General features: G+C 64.5%; 1 protein-coding gene across 1 annotated transcript in view; it reads left to right on the forward strand.

Moving 5' to 3' along the window:
• The window catches only part of Kif26b (kinesin family member 26B), a 268,481-nt gene that overhangs the window by 251,388 nt on the left and 3,692 nt on the right, over nucleotides 1–13,401 (forward strand). Inside the window, exons 11-14 of the mRNA XM_090341527.1 lie at nucleotides 2,091–2,253; nucleotides 2,984–6,338; nucleotides 11,960–12,162; nucleotides 12,441–12,591. Of these exons, the coding sequence (XP_090197653.1) occupies nucleotides 2,091–2,253; nucleotides 2,984–6,338; nucleotides 11,960–12,162; nucleotides 12,441–12,591 (3,872 nt within the window). The remainder of the gene's footprint in view (nucleotides 1–2,090; nucleotides 2,254–2,983; nucleotides 6,339–11,959; nucleotides 12,163–12,440; nucleotides 12,592–13,401) is intronic.

Genomic DNA, 13,401 nt, shown 5'->3' on the forward strand with positions numbered 1-13,401 from the left:
GCGGTTGAGTATCAGCCTTGAGTGAAAAAGCTGAAGGACAGTGCCCAGGTCCAGGTCAAGCCCTGGGACTAACATGCACACACACACACACGCACACACACACACACACACACATGCGCATGCACACACACACGCGCGCATGCACACACACACACGCGCATGCACACACACACATGCACACACATGCACACACACACATGCGCATGCACACACACACACGCACACACACACACACACGCACATGCACGCACACACACACACAGAGCACACCCATTTCCCCCCCTGAATGATGTGTAGGGTGGAGGGAAGGATGTCACAGGCTGACTGCTGGGTGGAAGTGGCTGCAGGTGGGGTGCTGAGGTCCCCGCTGACCAGGAGTCCCGGGAGAGTGCTCCACTCAGACATCTCACACAGGCTGGCCCAGCTCTGGACCAAAGCCACCATGCCAGCTTCACCTACGTTCTCTGTAGCACAGGGTGTGGGGGCTGGGGTGTGGCTGGGACGTGGTGGCTGTGGCGTGGGGGCTGTGGCGAGCTGGCTGGGCTGCTCCCTGCTCTTTAGGACGCACGTCAGCATGTTTGGCTGCGGGAAGGGGAGCCTTGTCCTGACCTTGACTGTCCACACAAACATCACTGCGCAGGAAGCGCCGGGAGGAGCACATGTCATCTCGTCCGCCCTCCCCAAGCACACTCATACGCACGTGTGTGCACACGGGCTGTTGAGATGCCGGCCATCGGGAGAAAGATGAACGAAGCATGAGCACCCAGGCAGAGTGCACGTCCTCTCATGCCAGCACGCCCCTAGGCCCTGAAGGAGTCTCACGGTAGAGAAACACTGCGTGCATTTCGTTCGTTGGAAGAACAGATTTTAAACCAGGTGGCTTCCAACCCAAACTCACGCAGAGTGAGGTTATGGATTGATCCACTGGCCTCGCTCGCGGGCAGCTCCTGGTATCGGACCCCGCCCAGGCACCTGGAATAGCCAGAGTGGACGCTGCTCAGTGCCAGCACCACCCACATGGAATGCGCCCCCTCCTTCCCGGCGACAAAACCCGCGCTGGTCAGCGGCCCTCGCGGCCCTGGCTGAGTGTCAGCCCCCCACCGAGTGCTGTGCTGGCAGACACTTGGCAAAGGGCGTGAGGCTGGGCCCCACTTCCCCTACCCCCCACCTCGTTTGTCTCTGACATTTGCTGAAGAAAAGCCCTGGTATATCTGTACATTCTCCAGTGCTGAGACAGCCAGCCCCGCTCCCCAAGGCGCCTTAATTGGTCCCAGATGAGAAGGAAAAGGCGTCAGCCTGCCCTCCCTGAAGCTACCGGATGGGGTGTTCTCGTGGGTCTTCCGTGGGGTCTGCTGAGCTGGACGGCACCTCCCAGTGGGAGCTGACCCCCTCCTCCGCTGCAGACAGCGGGGACGGGACAGCAGGGGATGGGACAGCAGGGGACAGGACAGCAGGGGATGGGACAGCAGGGGATGGGACAGCAGGGGACAGGGACAGCAGGGGTGGCCCCAACCTTCGGGATGGGGAACTCGGGGTTCAAGGGTCGCTTAGTGGAACCCAAGAGGAAGCAAAGGCAGGGCGGGATGGGGGGGACCAGGTGCAGGAGCAGAAAGGCTGGAGCCGCTACAGGCCTGTCCTCAGAGAGCCAGGGGCTCCTCCTGGACGCCCTGGCCCTGCGCCTCATGCGGCGGTGCCCAGAGACCTCTGCGCAGTTTGATGTCTGTCCCGTGGTGTTTGGCTCTGTCTGTTCTCCACTTCCTAGGAAGGTGAGTACACCGTTAAGTGACAATGACAACCACACACAGGGAGGCGTCCAGCCAGGTCCCCGCGGGCCCCGCCGTCCCCGCTGTGTGCGGAGCTCTGGGCTCTCAGAGCCTTTGCTGTGGACGCCTTCTTTCTGCTCCACTGTGGAGGGCCTGGGCACCCAGACACTGGGCGCCCAGACACGCGGGGCCACACGCCGGCGGCTGAGCGCCTGGCCCGCCTCCCCTCGAGGCCGCAGCAGAGCAGCCCGGCGGGCGGGAGCGCTGGGGGAGCGGGGCGCCGCGGGCAGCGGGGCTCAGGCCACCGACCCCCCCTTTGTTGGGCAGGGAGAGCAAGCTCACCATGCTTCTGCGAGAGTCCCTGGGCAACGTGAACTGCCGCACCACGATGATCGCACACATCTCGGCCGCGGCCAGCAGCTACGCCGAGACCCTGTCCACCATCCAGATTGCATCCAGGGTCTTGAGGATGAAGAAGAAGAAAACCAAGGTACGGGGGAGGGGTGGGGGAGGGGTGGACTCCGTAGGGGTCAAAGTTCCAGGAGCCCAGGGCCTCTGCATGTGTGTGTGTGCGCGTGTGTGTGCATGCGCGTGCACACGCACACACGCACGCACACACACACACACACACACGCATGCATGCTGGTCTTAGGGCTTAAACTCAGAGCCTGAGTGTCTTAGCTGAGTGCTTTACCGTGTGAGCGACAGTCCTACTTTCGGCTTTCTGGTGGCCATGTCTCACATCCGGGGCTGGAGGCAGGGCTCAGTTAGTAGAGCGCTGGCCAGTGAGTGAAAACAGCAGCTGCCAAGTTCATAGCCTGCTCTTGGGCCTACAAAAGAAAAGAAAAGAGACTCACAGGGGCCGTGAGTGTGGCCTAGTGGTAGAGTGCTGGCCTAGCTTGCACGAAGACCCGGGTGGGATTCCTCAGTCCCACATACCTAAAAAAAAGCCGGAAGTGGTGCTGAGGCTCAAGTGGTAGAGCTCTAGCCTTGAGAAAGCCCAAGGACAGTGCTCAGGCCCTGAGCTCAAGCCCAGGGCTAGGGGGGAAAAAAAGAAAGAAAGAAAAAGAAAAGAGACTCGCAGACTTTCCTGTGTAGTCTCAAGCTCCCATCCTCAGATCCCAGCTCCTGAGTAGCCAGGATTACAGGCGTGAGCCGGGGGCGCCCGCTGGCGAGCTGTCACAGAAGAGCCACCCCATCAGCTCTCCTGTCACCCACAGTACACCTCCAGCTCTTCGGGAGGAGAAAGCTCCTGTGAGGAAGGCAGAATGCGCAGGCCCACCCAGCTGAGACCCTTCCACGCCAGAGCCTCGGCGGACCCCGACTTCCCGCTGGCAGTCCTGTCCGCTGACCCTGACTACTCGTCCAGCAGCGAGCAGTCCTGCGACACGGTCATCTACATCGGACCCAACGGCGCGGCGCTTTCTGACAAGGAGCTCACAGACAACGAGGGCCCCCCCGACTTTGTCCCCATCGTGCCCGCCCTGCAGAAGGGCAGGGGCGACAGCCGTCCCGAGGCCGTGGAGACTGCGGCCAGCAAGCCGGAAAGGGACTGCTTGAAATGCAACACCTTCGCCGAGCTGCAGGAGAGACTGGACTGCATAGACGGCAGCGAGGCGCCCGGCACCTTCCCCTTCCAGGAGCTGCCTGCGCCACGAGGGGCCGGGCCGGCGGGCCGGGCTGCCCCACCCAGCCGGGCGCTGGGGCCCCCCCGGCCCCCAGAGTCCGATCAGGAAGACAGCGGCTCAGATGGAGGCCAGCCGCTTGGCAGGGACGGCCCGGAGTCCCGGGCCTGCAGGGCGCAGAGAGCCCTCTCGCTGGCGCCAGGCCCGGGGCACAGCGGCAGCCCCGGCCCTGCCTCGCCCCGGAGCGTCCCGGGGGGCAGCCAGCACTGCCCCTCCCAGATGGCACACAGCCCCAGCCTCCAGAGCAGCCGGGAGAGCCTGAGCTCCTGTGGCGGCGGCGGGGAAGGCAAGCCCAGGCCCCTGGGCTCCCCACGGCTCGGCGTTGCCAGCCTGTCCAAGACCCCCGAGTACAGACCCCCCAGCTCGCCCTCACAGAGGTGCAAAGTGTATACCCAGAAGGGGGTGCTGCCCGCCTTGGCCCCCCCGGGCAGCGAGGGCCCGCAGCACCCCGACGTGCGCACCCCTCCGGTTGGAATGAGCCCCCGGGTTCTGAAGAGATCCGTGTCTGCCGGGAGGGCGGGGTCCCCCGAGCCCCCGGGGCGGGACGGACCTCCGGGGGGCCCTGCCTGCGACGCCCCCAAGGAGATCCTGAGCACCGCCACGGTGACGGTGCAGCAGCCGCTGGAGCTGAACGGGGAGGACGAGCTGGTGTTCACGCTGGTGGAGGAGCTGACAGGCCGCGGGGCCCTGGACGGAGGCCGGCCCGCCAGCATCGTCAGCTTCCACAGCGACTGCTCCACGACGGCCCTGGCCTCGGGCTCCCGGCCCGTCAGCATCATCGGCAGTGTCAGCGAGGACCTGGAGGGCTCCCTGGGCATGGCGCCCCTGTGTGAGGCGGGCATCACCCAGTTCCTGCCCCTCCCGAAGCTGGGCCTGGAGGAGAAGGCCCCAGAGGTGGGCAGCCGGCGCTCGTCCATCAGCTCCTGGCTGAGCGAGATGAGCACGGGTGGCGACGGGGAGCAGCCGTGCCACGGCCTCCTCACGCACTCCTGCTTTGGCCACGGAGAAGCCCTGGCCGAGCCCCCTGCCTCTGAGCTGGTGGGCAGCGTGCGGGGCGTGGGCGCGGCATGCGGGGAGAAGCACAGGCCGGGGCCTGAGTGCCCGCTCCTCGTGTCCCCCGTCGGGGAGGAGCCCTTTGTCAGCCGGGCCCCCGCCAGGGGCTGCCCGCGCTCTGCCCTGGGCCAGGCCGTGCTCACCGTCCCTGACACGGCTGGCCTGGGCTGCGAAGGCGGCTTCCCCATGAACACGGACGTCACCATCACCCCACTCGCCACCGTGAGCCCCTGGGGCCTGCAGGAGCCCAGCGTGGGCATCGCCGCCCCCCGAGCAGCCCAGGTCCCGGAGAGCAAGGAAACGGGTGCAAAGAAAGAGATGACATTTGAGGACCCCTGGCTGAAGAGAGAGGAAGAGGTGAAAGCCGAGCGCGGGGACTCTCCCCGGGGAGAGGGGCCCCAGTGTGAGGGCGCCCCAGACCCCGCCAGGCCCCAGCCCAGGCCTGAGCAGGGTCCGGACGAGGAGGCCAGTCCAGGGGCGGGGGCGGAGGTGTCTGCCTCCCCGCCGACGGAGGCCTCCAGGAGGATCGTGGACGGCTGTGAGATGGCCCCGCCGGGCACTGGGGCCCAGAGCCCCCTGCATTGCAACAGAAACTTGAAATCCAGCAGCCTCCCTCGGGCTTTTCAGAAAGCCAGCCGCCAGGAGGGGCTGGATGGGCTCCTGTACCCGTGGGTGGCTGATCCCAACAGCTTTGGCCCGGCCCTGGGCCCCCAGCCCTCCAAGGCACCCCTAGAGCGGAAGGTGGCTTCCCCAAAGCACGGTGTCTTGGCTCGTCCCAAAGGGACGCCCCCTCTGCCTCCTGTCCGCAAGTCCAGCTTGGACCAGAAGAACCGGGCCAGCCCCCAGCACGGCGCCAGCAGCAGCAGCAGCCCCCTGAACCAGCCCGCAGCCTTCCTGGCTGGCTTCCTGGATGAAGCCGGCGGCAAGACCAAGGATGCCAGCAGCAGCCACAGCAGCAGCAGCAAGCTCTTCAGTGCCAAGCTGGAGCAACTGGCCAGCAGGACCAACTCCCTGGGCAGGGCAACCGTGAGCCACTACGAATGCCTGTCGCTGGAGAGGGCCGAGAGTCTGTCCTCCATGAGCGCCCGGCTGCACGCTGGCAAAGACAGCACCATGCCCCGGGCGGGCCGGGGGCCGGGCCGAGGCGCAGGGCCCTCGTCCCCTGGCTGCGGAAGCCCCACGCCGGCCGGGGCCTCGCCCAAGGCTGGCCAGTCTAAGATCTCGGCGGTCAGCAAGCTCCTGCTGGCCAGCCCCAAAGCCCGGGGCCTGTCCACCTCCACCACCAAGACGCTCAGCTTCTCCACCAAGTCCCTGCCGCAGTCCGTGGGCCACAGCGCCCACCCGCCGGCCAACGGGAAGCCCATGTCCTGGTCCACGCAGTCGCTGAGCCGGAGCCGGGGGTCGGGGCTGGTGGCCAAGCTGCCCCTGCGGGCCGTCAACGGGCGCATCTCTGAGCTGCTGCAGGGCAGTGCGGGCGCGCGGGGCACGCGGGCCGGGCCGGAGGAGGACCGCGGGCCCCCCGGGGGGGACAGGCCCGCCACGGGGCACCTGCTGCCCTCCCCCTACAGCAAGGTGACGCCGCCCCGCAGGCCGCAGCGCTGCAGCAGTGGCCATGGCAGTGACAACAGCAGCGTGCTGAGCGGGGAGCTGCCCCCCGCCATGGGCAAGACAGCCCTGTTCTACCACAGTGGGGGCAGCAGCGGCTACGAGAGCGTGGTGAGGGACAGCGAGGCCACGGGCAGCGCGTCCTCCGCCCAGGACTCCACCAGCGAGAACAGCAGCTCGCTGGGCGGCCGGTGCCGGAGCCTCAGAGCCCCCAAGAAGAGGGCCAATTCAGGTAGGCCGGGCTGCGGGAGGGGCGCGGGGCTGTCCTGGAGCTGGGGCGGGGACAGATCCTGGCGCTGGCGCTGGGTGCTGGGTGCTAGGGCTGGGCCAGCCAGCAAGCCAGGAAGCCAGCGGACACCACCGGTTAGCAGTGGGGCCACTGGGCCAGGAACCAGCTCTGCCTCCTCTGTTGGTGCTCACTGCGGTCCACACACGCGGGCTCTTCGTTAGGGACACAAGAAATTAGTGTCCAGACCGTCTCGGGTCAGAGCTTCCTCTGAGCTCAGTGGCCGCAGAGACCCCAATGTGTGTGGGGGTCCTGGCGGCCGTGCGCCTGTGTGGCAGGGCGAGCACACACAGACTCACGGAGTGCGCACAGGGAAGGCCCAGCTGCTCCACTTCCCCCCAGACTGGTAGAGACACAGGGACCGCCACGTCTCCCCGCCACGGTGCCCGAGCAGGCTAGGCGCTCTTCCCACCCCCAGGAAGCCGTCGAGGGCGCTTGCTCCAAAGAGCTCACCTAGACACCATCCACCCCACATCCCAAGTCACAGACTGGACATCCCGTCCTCCCCATCCTGTCCCCAGTCACAGACTGGACAGCCCGTCCTCCCCATCCTGTCCCCAGTCACAGACACGGAGAGTGGACAGCCCGTCCACCATATCCTGTCCCAGGTCACAGACATGGACAGTGGACAGCCCGTCCACCTCATCCTGTCCCCAGTCACAGATGTGGACAGTGGACAGCCCATCTGCCCCATCCTGTCCCCAGTCACAGACGTGGACAGTGGACAGCCCGTCCACCCCGTCCTGTCCCTGGTCACAGACTGGACAGCCCGTCCACCCCATCCTGTCCCCTGTTGTAGGGGTGGTGTGAGGATGTGTGGTGCTAAGCACCCTCGCTCAGGCCGTCTGCCTTGACATCCCCGTCTCCCGGAGCCGCTCAGTCCTGGCCTCTGTCCCAGCTGCACTCACACGTGTGGGACTGGGCTGTGCCACGTGTCAGCACAGACCCTGCGTCCAGTTCTTGTAAAAGATAAGATTTGGTGTCCTGGTGCCAAGCAGAGACCACAGCAGTGTTTGCCGGAGTCAGAGTCCGCAGGAACTCCCGCCTTCCTGGGGCTCGGAAGGAAAACCTGGCTCACCAGGCACCCGTGCAGACTCCGAGCCGGCAGGTGACCGTGCGGCCTGGCTTGTGGTCACTTGGTGTCACTCTGGTGCTTTGCATGACCACTGGAATCCACCGATCCACCCTGTTCTCGTGCATGCTTTACTCTAAGCCTTTCACTTCCTGACCTGACTACAGTGCAACGGGGAACAAAAGAGGCATGGGGGAACCCCAGATGTTTAAAATAGGGCCTTGGGGAGCTAGGTGCAGAAGGGCCATCCTCTGAGGCGAGGCTGAGGAGACCTGAGGACACGAGAAGCCAGGATGGGGCTTCATGAGAGGAGCCAAGGGCACCAGACCTTGGCGGTCAGTTCCGCCGCCAATTGGGCTTGGGGATGGATTTGGTGGTGGCCGGGTGGCCTTGTCCTGCTTCTTTATGATGGCTCTTAAGGGAAGAGCTGGCCGTCAGATGTGATCAGAATAAGTGAAAACGATGTCTTCAGGAGAGGCCGTGAAACTCCTGACTAAGTCAGGAAATTCCTGACTAAGATGGCTTCCGAAATGGAAAAGGGTGAATGCACAGGTGATTTCCCCAGGAAAGAGGAACCAGAATATTCCAGGGAAAGCAAGTGGGGGCTCTGTGATTTGTGTGTGGTGCAGGAATGATACAAACACCGCAGCGGTTCACTGTACCGTCGGGAGACAGGGCGTGTGGGCACAGGGCGCGTGGAAGGGCGTGTGGGAAAGGCCCCGAGGCAGGGAGGGGACGTGGGCAGGGCGGGACGTGGAGACGTGGGTGGCAGGTTGTGGGCCCGCAGTGTGCACAGAGACCGGGCCTGTGAGCAGCCCGGGCCCCCCAGGAAGGCGCTCTCAATGAGCGCCAACCCAGGCACGCAGCCCTGCGGGTGGCGTGGCCTCCCGCGGCTCCCAGCCAGGCCGCATGGTGGCATGGAATTGCCTATTGCCTAGAGCAGTGATTTACTGACAGCGAGGACACTCAGGCAGGTGGCCAGCAAGTGTGGACATGGCCCCAGGCGTCCAGGGGCGTCAGTCAAGCACACGCCAGGCACACGGGTCCACGTTGGGCACATGCCGGGAATGCACTACCCCCAGCCCCGAGTGGGTACCACCGCTGGCCGACTGCTGGGTTAGAGCGGAATCTTGGTCTGGTTTCTCTTCCATGTGTTTCTTATACCTCTCTGTGAAGCACTGGGCCTCGTCCGCTTCCCTTCCACGCACCCAGTGAACTCTGAGGGGTGGCCCTGAGGCTGTGACTGCCTGTGGAGGGCGGACAGAGGTGTCCTGGATTCGTCGCCACTAGCTTGGCTGTGCCCAGTGGTTCTCGGGTGTGGAGTGTCCTGGTTTTGTCCTGGGAGTTGAAGCGGCCCAGCGGCCACGGGCTTCATGAGAACCTGAGGAAGTCCTGCTGCCTTGACAGACGCGGGGTTCTCCGTGTTTCTAGGAGACGCAGCCTAGCGACAGGCAAGGGGCATTCGGAATGAGAGCTGTTTCTGGAGACATCGGCACCCTAAGAGAGGTGTGGGGCTGACGTCCAGCCCCCGGCTCAGGCTGAGTCCCTCAAGGCCCCAGGCGCTGTCTCCAGGGCATTGGGTGGCAGGGAGCCATGTGCCTTGGCTCGAGCCCAAGAGAGGGGCTGCTAGCTTTCTGTAGGTCAGGAAAGCCACAAAAGCCTCACCACGGACCCGCGGCCCCTGTCCTCCCGTGTCTGCTCCTTTCCTCGCTGGCATGTCCTAGTCCTGCCTGCTCCTGGGCCTGCTCCTAGTCCTGCCAGGCCTCCAGGGACACACATGCCTGGAGTGCGGGAAGGGACGGAAGCATTTCCCCCAGGGCAGTGTGGACCCTCAGATCCTCAGGCCTCGTCCCGACATGTGGCCTGAGCTGCAGCCCTGGTGCTGGGTTCCAAGAAGTCCAAGCGGCCGGGCTCACTGCCAGGCCTCTCCTGTGGGCGAGGGCGTGGCTCTCCTGAGCCTCAGGGACACTTGGTTTGAGGAAGCTCTGCCTGGTTCGCTACTGTAGGGCCTTGGATGCCGGAGGCAGATGCTCCCTTCGCCTGGGTGGTGTTTCTTACGCTCTTAGACGAGTCTCCACTTGGTTAGAAGCTAAGTGTGAGTGAGTGAGTGTTTGCATGAAGTAAAGATCTGAGCTCTGAGACTGTGAGTTCTGGCGTGAGTGAAGGGAGCTGAACGTGCAGTGGATGTAGAGAAAACGGAAGCAGTCACCCACTGCCACTCGCTGTCTTCTCACGGCCTGCAGCCTGGCCACGCAGTGAGGCGCAGCTATCTTCACAGTCCTAGCTCTGCACAGCAAAAAGGGCTGGAGCAGGAGCAGCTGGAATCGGGCCCCTTTACTCTGAGCGGAGCAATCCCAGCTCCTTCTTCCTGAGGTCGCAGTACTCAGCTTTCCTTAGCAGATCTTTGAGTCCGAGAACAGTTTCTCCCTTTCTGGAAGTGCAGCAGGCCAAGCCAGCCACTGGCTCGGTATCAAGAACCTGATAGACTGGAGTGCATGGGCAGGAGGCTGGAGGGAAACTGGGGAGACCCCCCCCCGCCCCAGCGGTCACTAACTGAAGTGAGATGGAAGCCTGTTGTGGCATTGGTTTGCATTTCACTTACGGCATTGAGCCTAGTTTTCCATGTATTTATTGACCACTTATCTGTTGTACGTTCACACCATTTCCCTCTGCGTCTTTCCTTACATCTTCAGGATGTTAACCCTGAAAGACGGGTCGCTCTGGACAAATGCTTCCTCCAGTTCTAGAAGGTACCCGTTTGCCCTGTGCCACTGTGACAGAAGACCTGAGGCCTGGCGACTTGATCGTAGGGCTGCTCACCAGGCTCACTGACAAGGCCCCAGCCCAGGGCTGCCTCGGGAGGCAGAGGACACGGGACAGCAACTCCCAGCCACAAGGAGTCTGGCAGCCAAGGGAGGGAAGGGAGGAGCGGGCCGAAGAGCCAAGGCCCTGGTGCCGGACGTCCTCCCACGAGGCCCCTGTCTTAGAGCCTCCCGCCTGCTGTGCTGGACACAGCCTTGGGCATGTGGCCTCTCGTGGGCATTTAAGACCCAAGCTAGCAACAGGTTTTGTGGAAATCATTTGTTATCTGGCATTTTCTTCTTCTCATGTTTTATATCCTTTGTGCCTTAGTTTCCTCAACTATGAGAATTAGGTGAGGTACAGTGTGTGTGTCAGTCAAGATTCAGCTGGTCAGCAGCTGACCTTTCCCCATTGTGACATGGAGCCATTTGCCCGTGGGGGCCTCCAGGATCCATCCCGCCGCATGTCCCTTGCTTCACCCCATGAGGTGACAAGGAGAAGGGAGGCAGGCGGCAGGTGCCTTGAGGACCCTTCTGCACGGCCCACCTGTCCTCTGTCCTGCTGGTCAGCACACACACCATGCACGCTTCCACTGCATGGCATGCATGGATGCCTCGCACCCTGAGAGCAGCCGCTCTCCTGCGGGACCGAAAGGGTGAGCGCGGCCTGCGGCCAGCGCGCCATCCCCGCCTCCGAGGCAGAGCGGAAGCGGAGGCAGAGCCAGCGGGTTGGCTGGCAGGTGGGCAGCAGGCACTGCTTGTGTGCCAGGGGCCACGGCGGGCGGCTGTGCTCGGGCACAGGCCCGGGAAACCCCTCAGCCAAGGCAGCTCGGGGCCGTTTTCCCAGTGTGAACACGGGCACACCCGCGGTGCCTCCGGCCCCTGCTGACTGTGTGTGCATGGCTCGCCATGGAGTTTGCTGACACTGAGGGTGGCAGGGGGGTGTGGACTTCACTCAGCCACCTGGGGGAATCCAGTAGGCAGAGCCTCATAAGGCAGAGCCTTGATGGAGCGGGTCTGGTGGACGGGGCTGTCTGCTGGACAGCGGTGTCTGGTGGCCAGGGGTGTCTGGTGGCCGGGGGTGTCTGGTGGACAGCGGTGTCTGGTGGCCAGGGGTGTCTGGTGGACGGGGCTGTCTGCTGGACAGCGGTGTCTGGTGGCCAGGGGTGTCTGGTGGACGGGGGTGTCTGGTGGATGGCAGTGTCTGGTGAACGGGGGTGCCTGGTGGACAGGGGTGTCGGTGGATGGCTGGTGTCTGGTGGCCGGGGTGTCTGGTGGCCGGGGGTGTCTACTGGACAGCGGTGTCTGGTGGCCAGGGGTGTCTGGTGGATGGCAGTGTCTGGTGAACGGGGGTGCCTGGTGGACGGGGGTGTCTGGTGGATGGCTGGTGTCTGGTGGCCGGGGGTGTCTGGTGGCCGGGGGTGTCTGGTGGATGGCTGGTGTCTGGTGGCCGGGGGTGTCTGGTGGACGGGGGTGTCTGGTGGATGGCTGGTGTCTGGTGGACGGGGGTGTCTGGTGGCCGAGGGTGTCTGGTGGATGGCTGGTGTCTGGTGGACGGGACTGTCTGGTGGACAGGGGTGTCCGGTGGATGGCGGGTGCTGGGCGGGAGTGGGACGCCCCTGGGCTGGACAGCACCCTGTTCATCAAAGAAGTCTTGGATGTTGAGACGGCCTCTCGTGTCTCCCGTGCCTCAGGCTCTCAGAGACGGAGGCTCATCCCGGCACTGTCCCTCGACACCTCGTCCCCGGCCAGGAAGCCCTCCGCCGGCTCGGGGGTGCGCTGGGTGGACGGCCCTCTGTGCAGCACCCCGCGGGGGCTCGGGGAGCCCTTCGAGATCAAAGTCTACGAGATTGATGACGTGGAGCGCCTGCAGCGGCAGCGGGCTGGCTCCGGCAAGGTGAGGCCTGAGCGCGGCGCCCGAGGGGTTCCAACCCGCAGACCGGGCCTCCCAGACCCCAGCCGGGCTGCTGGCGGCTCGGCAGAGGCCCCAGCCCCGCCTCCTGAAACGCCTCCTGCACCCGCGCAGGGGCCCTGGTGAGCTTCGCCCGAGGCTTCAGGGCCAGGCCTCGGAAATCCCCTCTTTGCCGTGGGCCCTCTGCTGAAGTGAGAGAGGGCCGGGGACCGCGAGCCCCGCCCCCGATGCCAGTCACACGACCCTCACTCCTCTGTGCCCAGGAGCTCGTGTGCTTCAACGCAAAGCTGAAAATCCTGGAGCATCGGCAGCAGAGAATCGCCGAGGTCCGAGCCAAGTACGAGTGGCTGATGAAGGAGCTGGAGACGACCAAACAGTACCTGATGCTGGACCCCAGCAAGTGGCTTCGGGAATGTAAGGCCCGGGTTCTAGCTCCTCCCCCGGACAGGTCGTGTGCCGGCAGCGGCCGGGGTCCTGGTGCTCTCCAGAGCGGGGGGGGGGGGGGGTGACGGCGCCCTGTCCCTCTTGGGCTTGTGTCTCTCAAGCCTCTGCCCAGAGCGCCCACCTGTGGGATGCATCTTCCTGCCTGGCAGGACGTCTGCTGCAGCTGGAGTCTGTGGTCGCAGGCTTCCAGGCCTCCGGGAGACCCACACGCGGTGGGATCTCGGTGGGGAGAGGAGCCAGGGAGCCCGGCAGCTGGTGTGGCTTCCATGCCGTAGAAAGCCTGCGTGGTAGTGGCTGCCTAGGGAAGGTCCAGAACCATTTGCTCGCGTGGAGAGGCAGATTTTGTTGTCCCCGACAGGCGGCCAGCCCACTTGCCCAGCCTCCATGGGGCCGAGGAGGGGACAGGGGTCGGGGAGGGCCGACCCTAACACTGGCTCAGGGGAGGGAAGGCCACGGGACTCTGCCCTGCTGGCTTGCGACGAGGCTCCCGATCTCAGTCTCGGCTTGTCTGAGCCAAGGCCTCTTCATTATGAATATGGCTCTTGTTTGTCTCACATCCCTGGGTGACCAGTGAGTGGAGACTGCACAGACGCAGACTGATGCCCCAGGGGCTTGAAGGGCCAAGGTCCCCAGGCCACTCCAGCAAGGCCCCTGAAGCGGGGGCTTTGCCCTGTCCCCCCTGCAGCTTGCTGATGGTGGCTGGTGATTCAGAATCCACAGGAGGGGAGAGAACGGTGAAGCTCCATGTCGGGAGCCCGGACTGCAGCGTTAGGGGCAGCG

Source organism: Megascapheus bottae, chromosome 10 (genome assembly GCF_031878675.1).
Source record: "Megascapheus bottae isolate mThoBot1 chromosome 10, mThoBot2.hap1, whole genome shotgun sequence".
Lineage (NCBI taxonomy): Eukaryota > Metazoa > Chordata > Mammalia > Rodentia > Geomyidae > Megascapheus > Megascapheus bottae.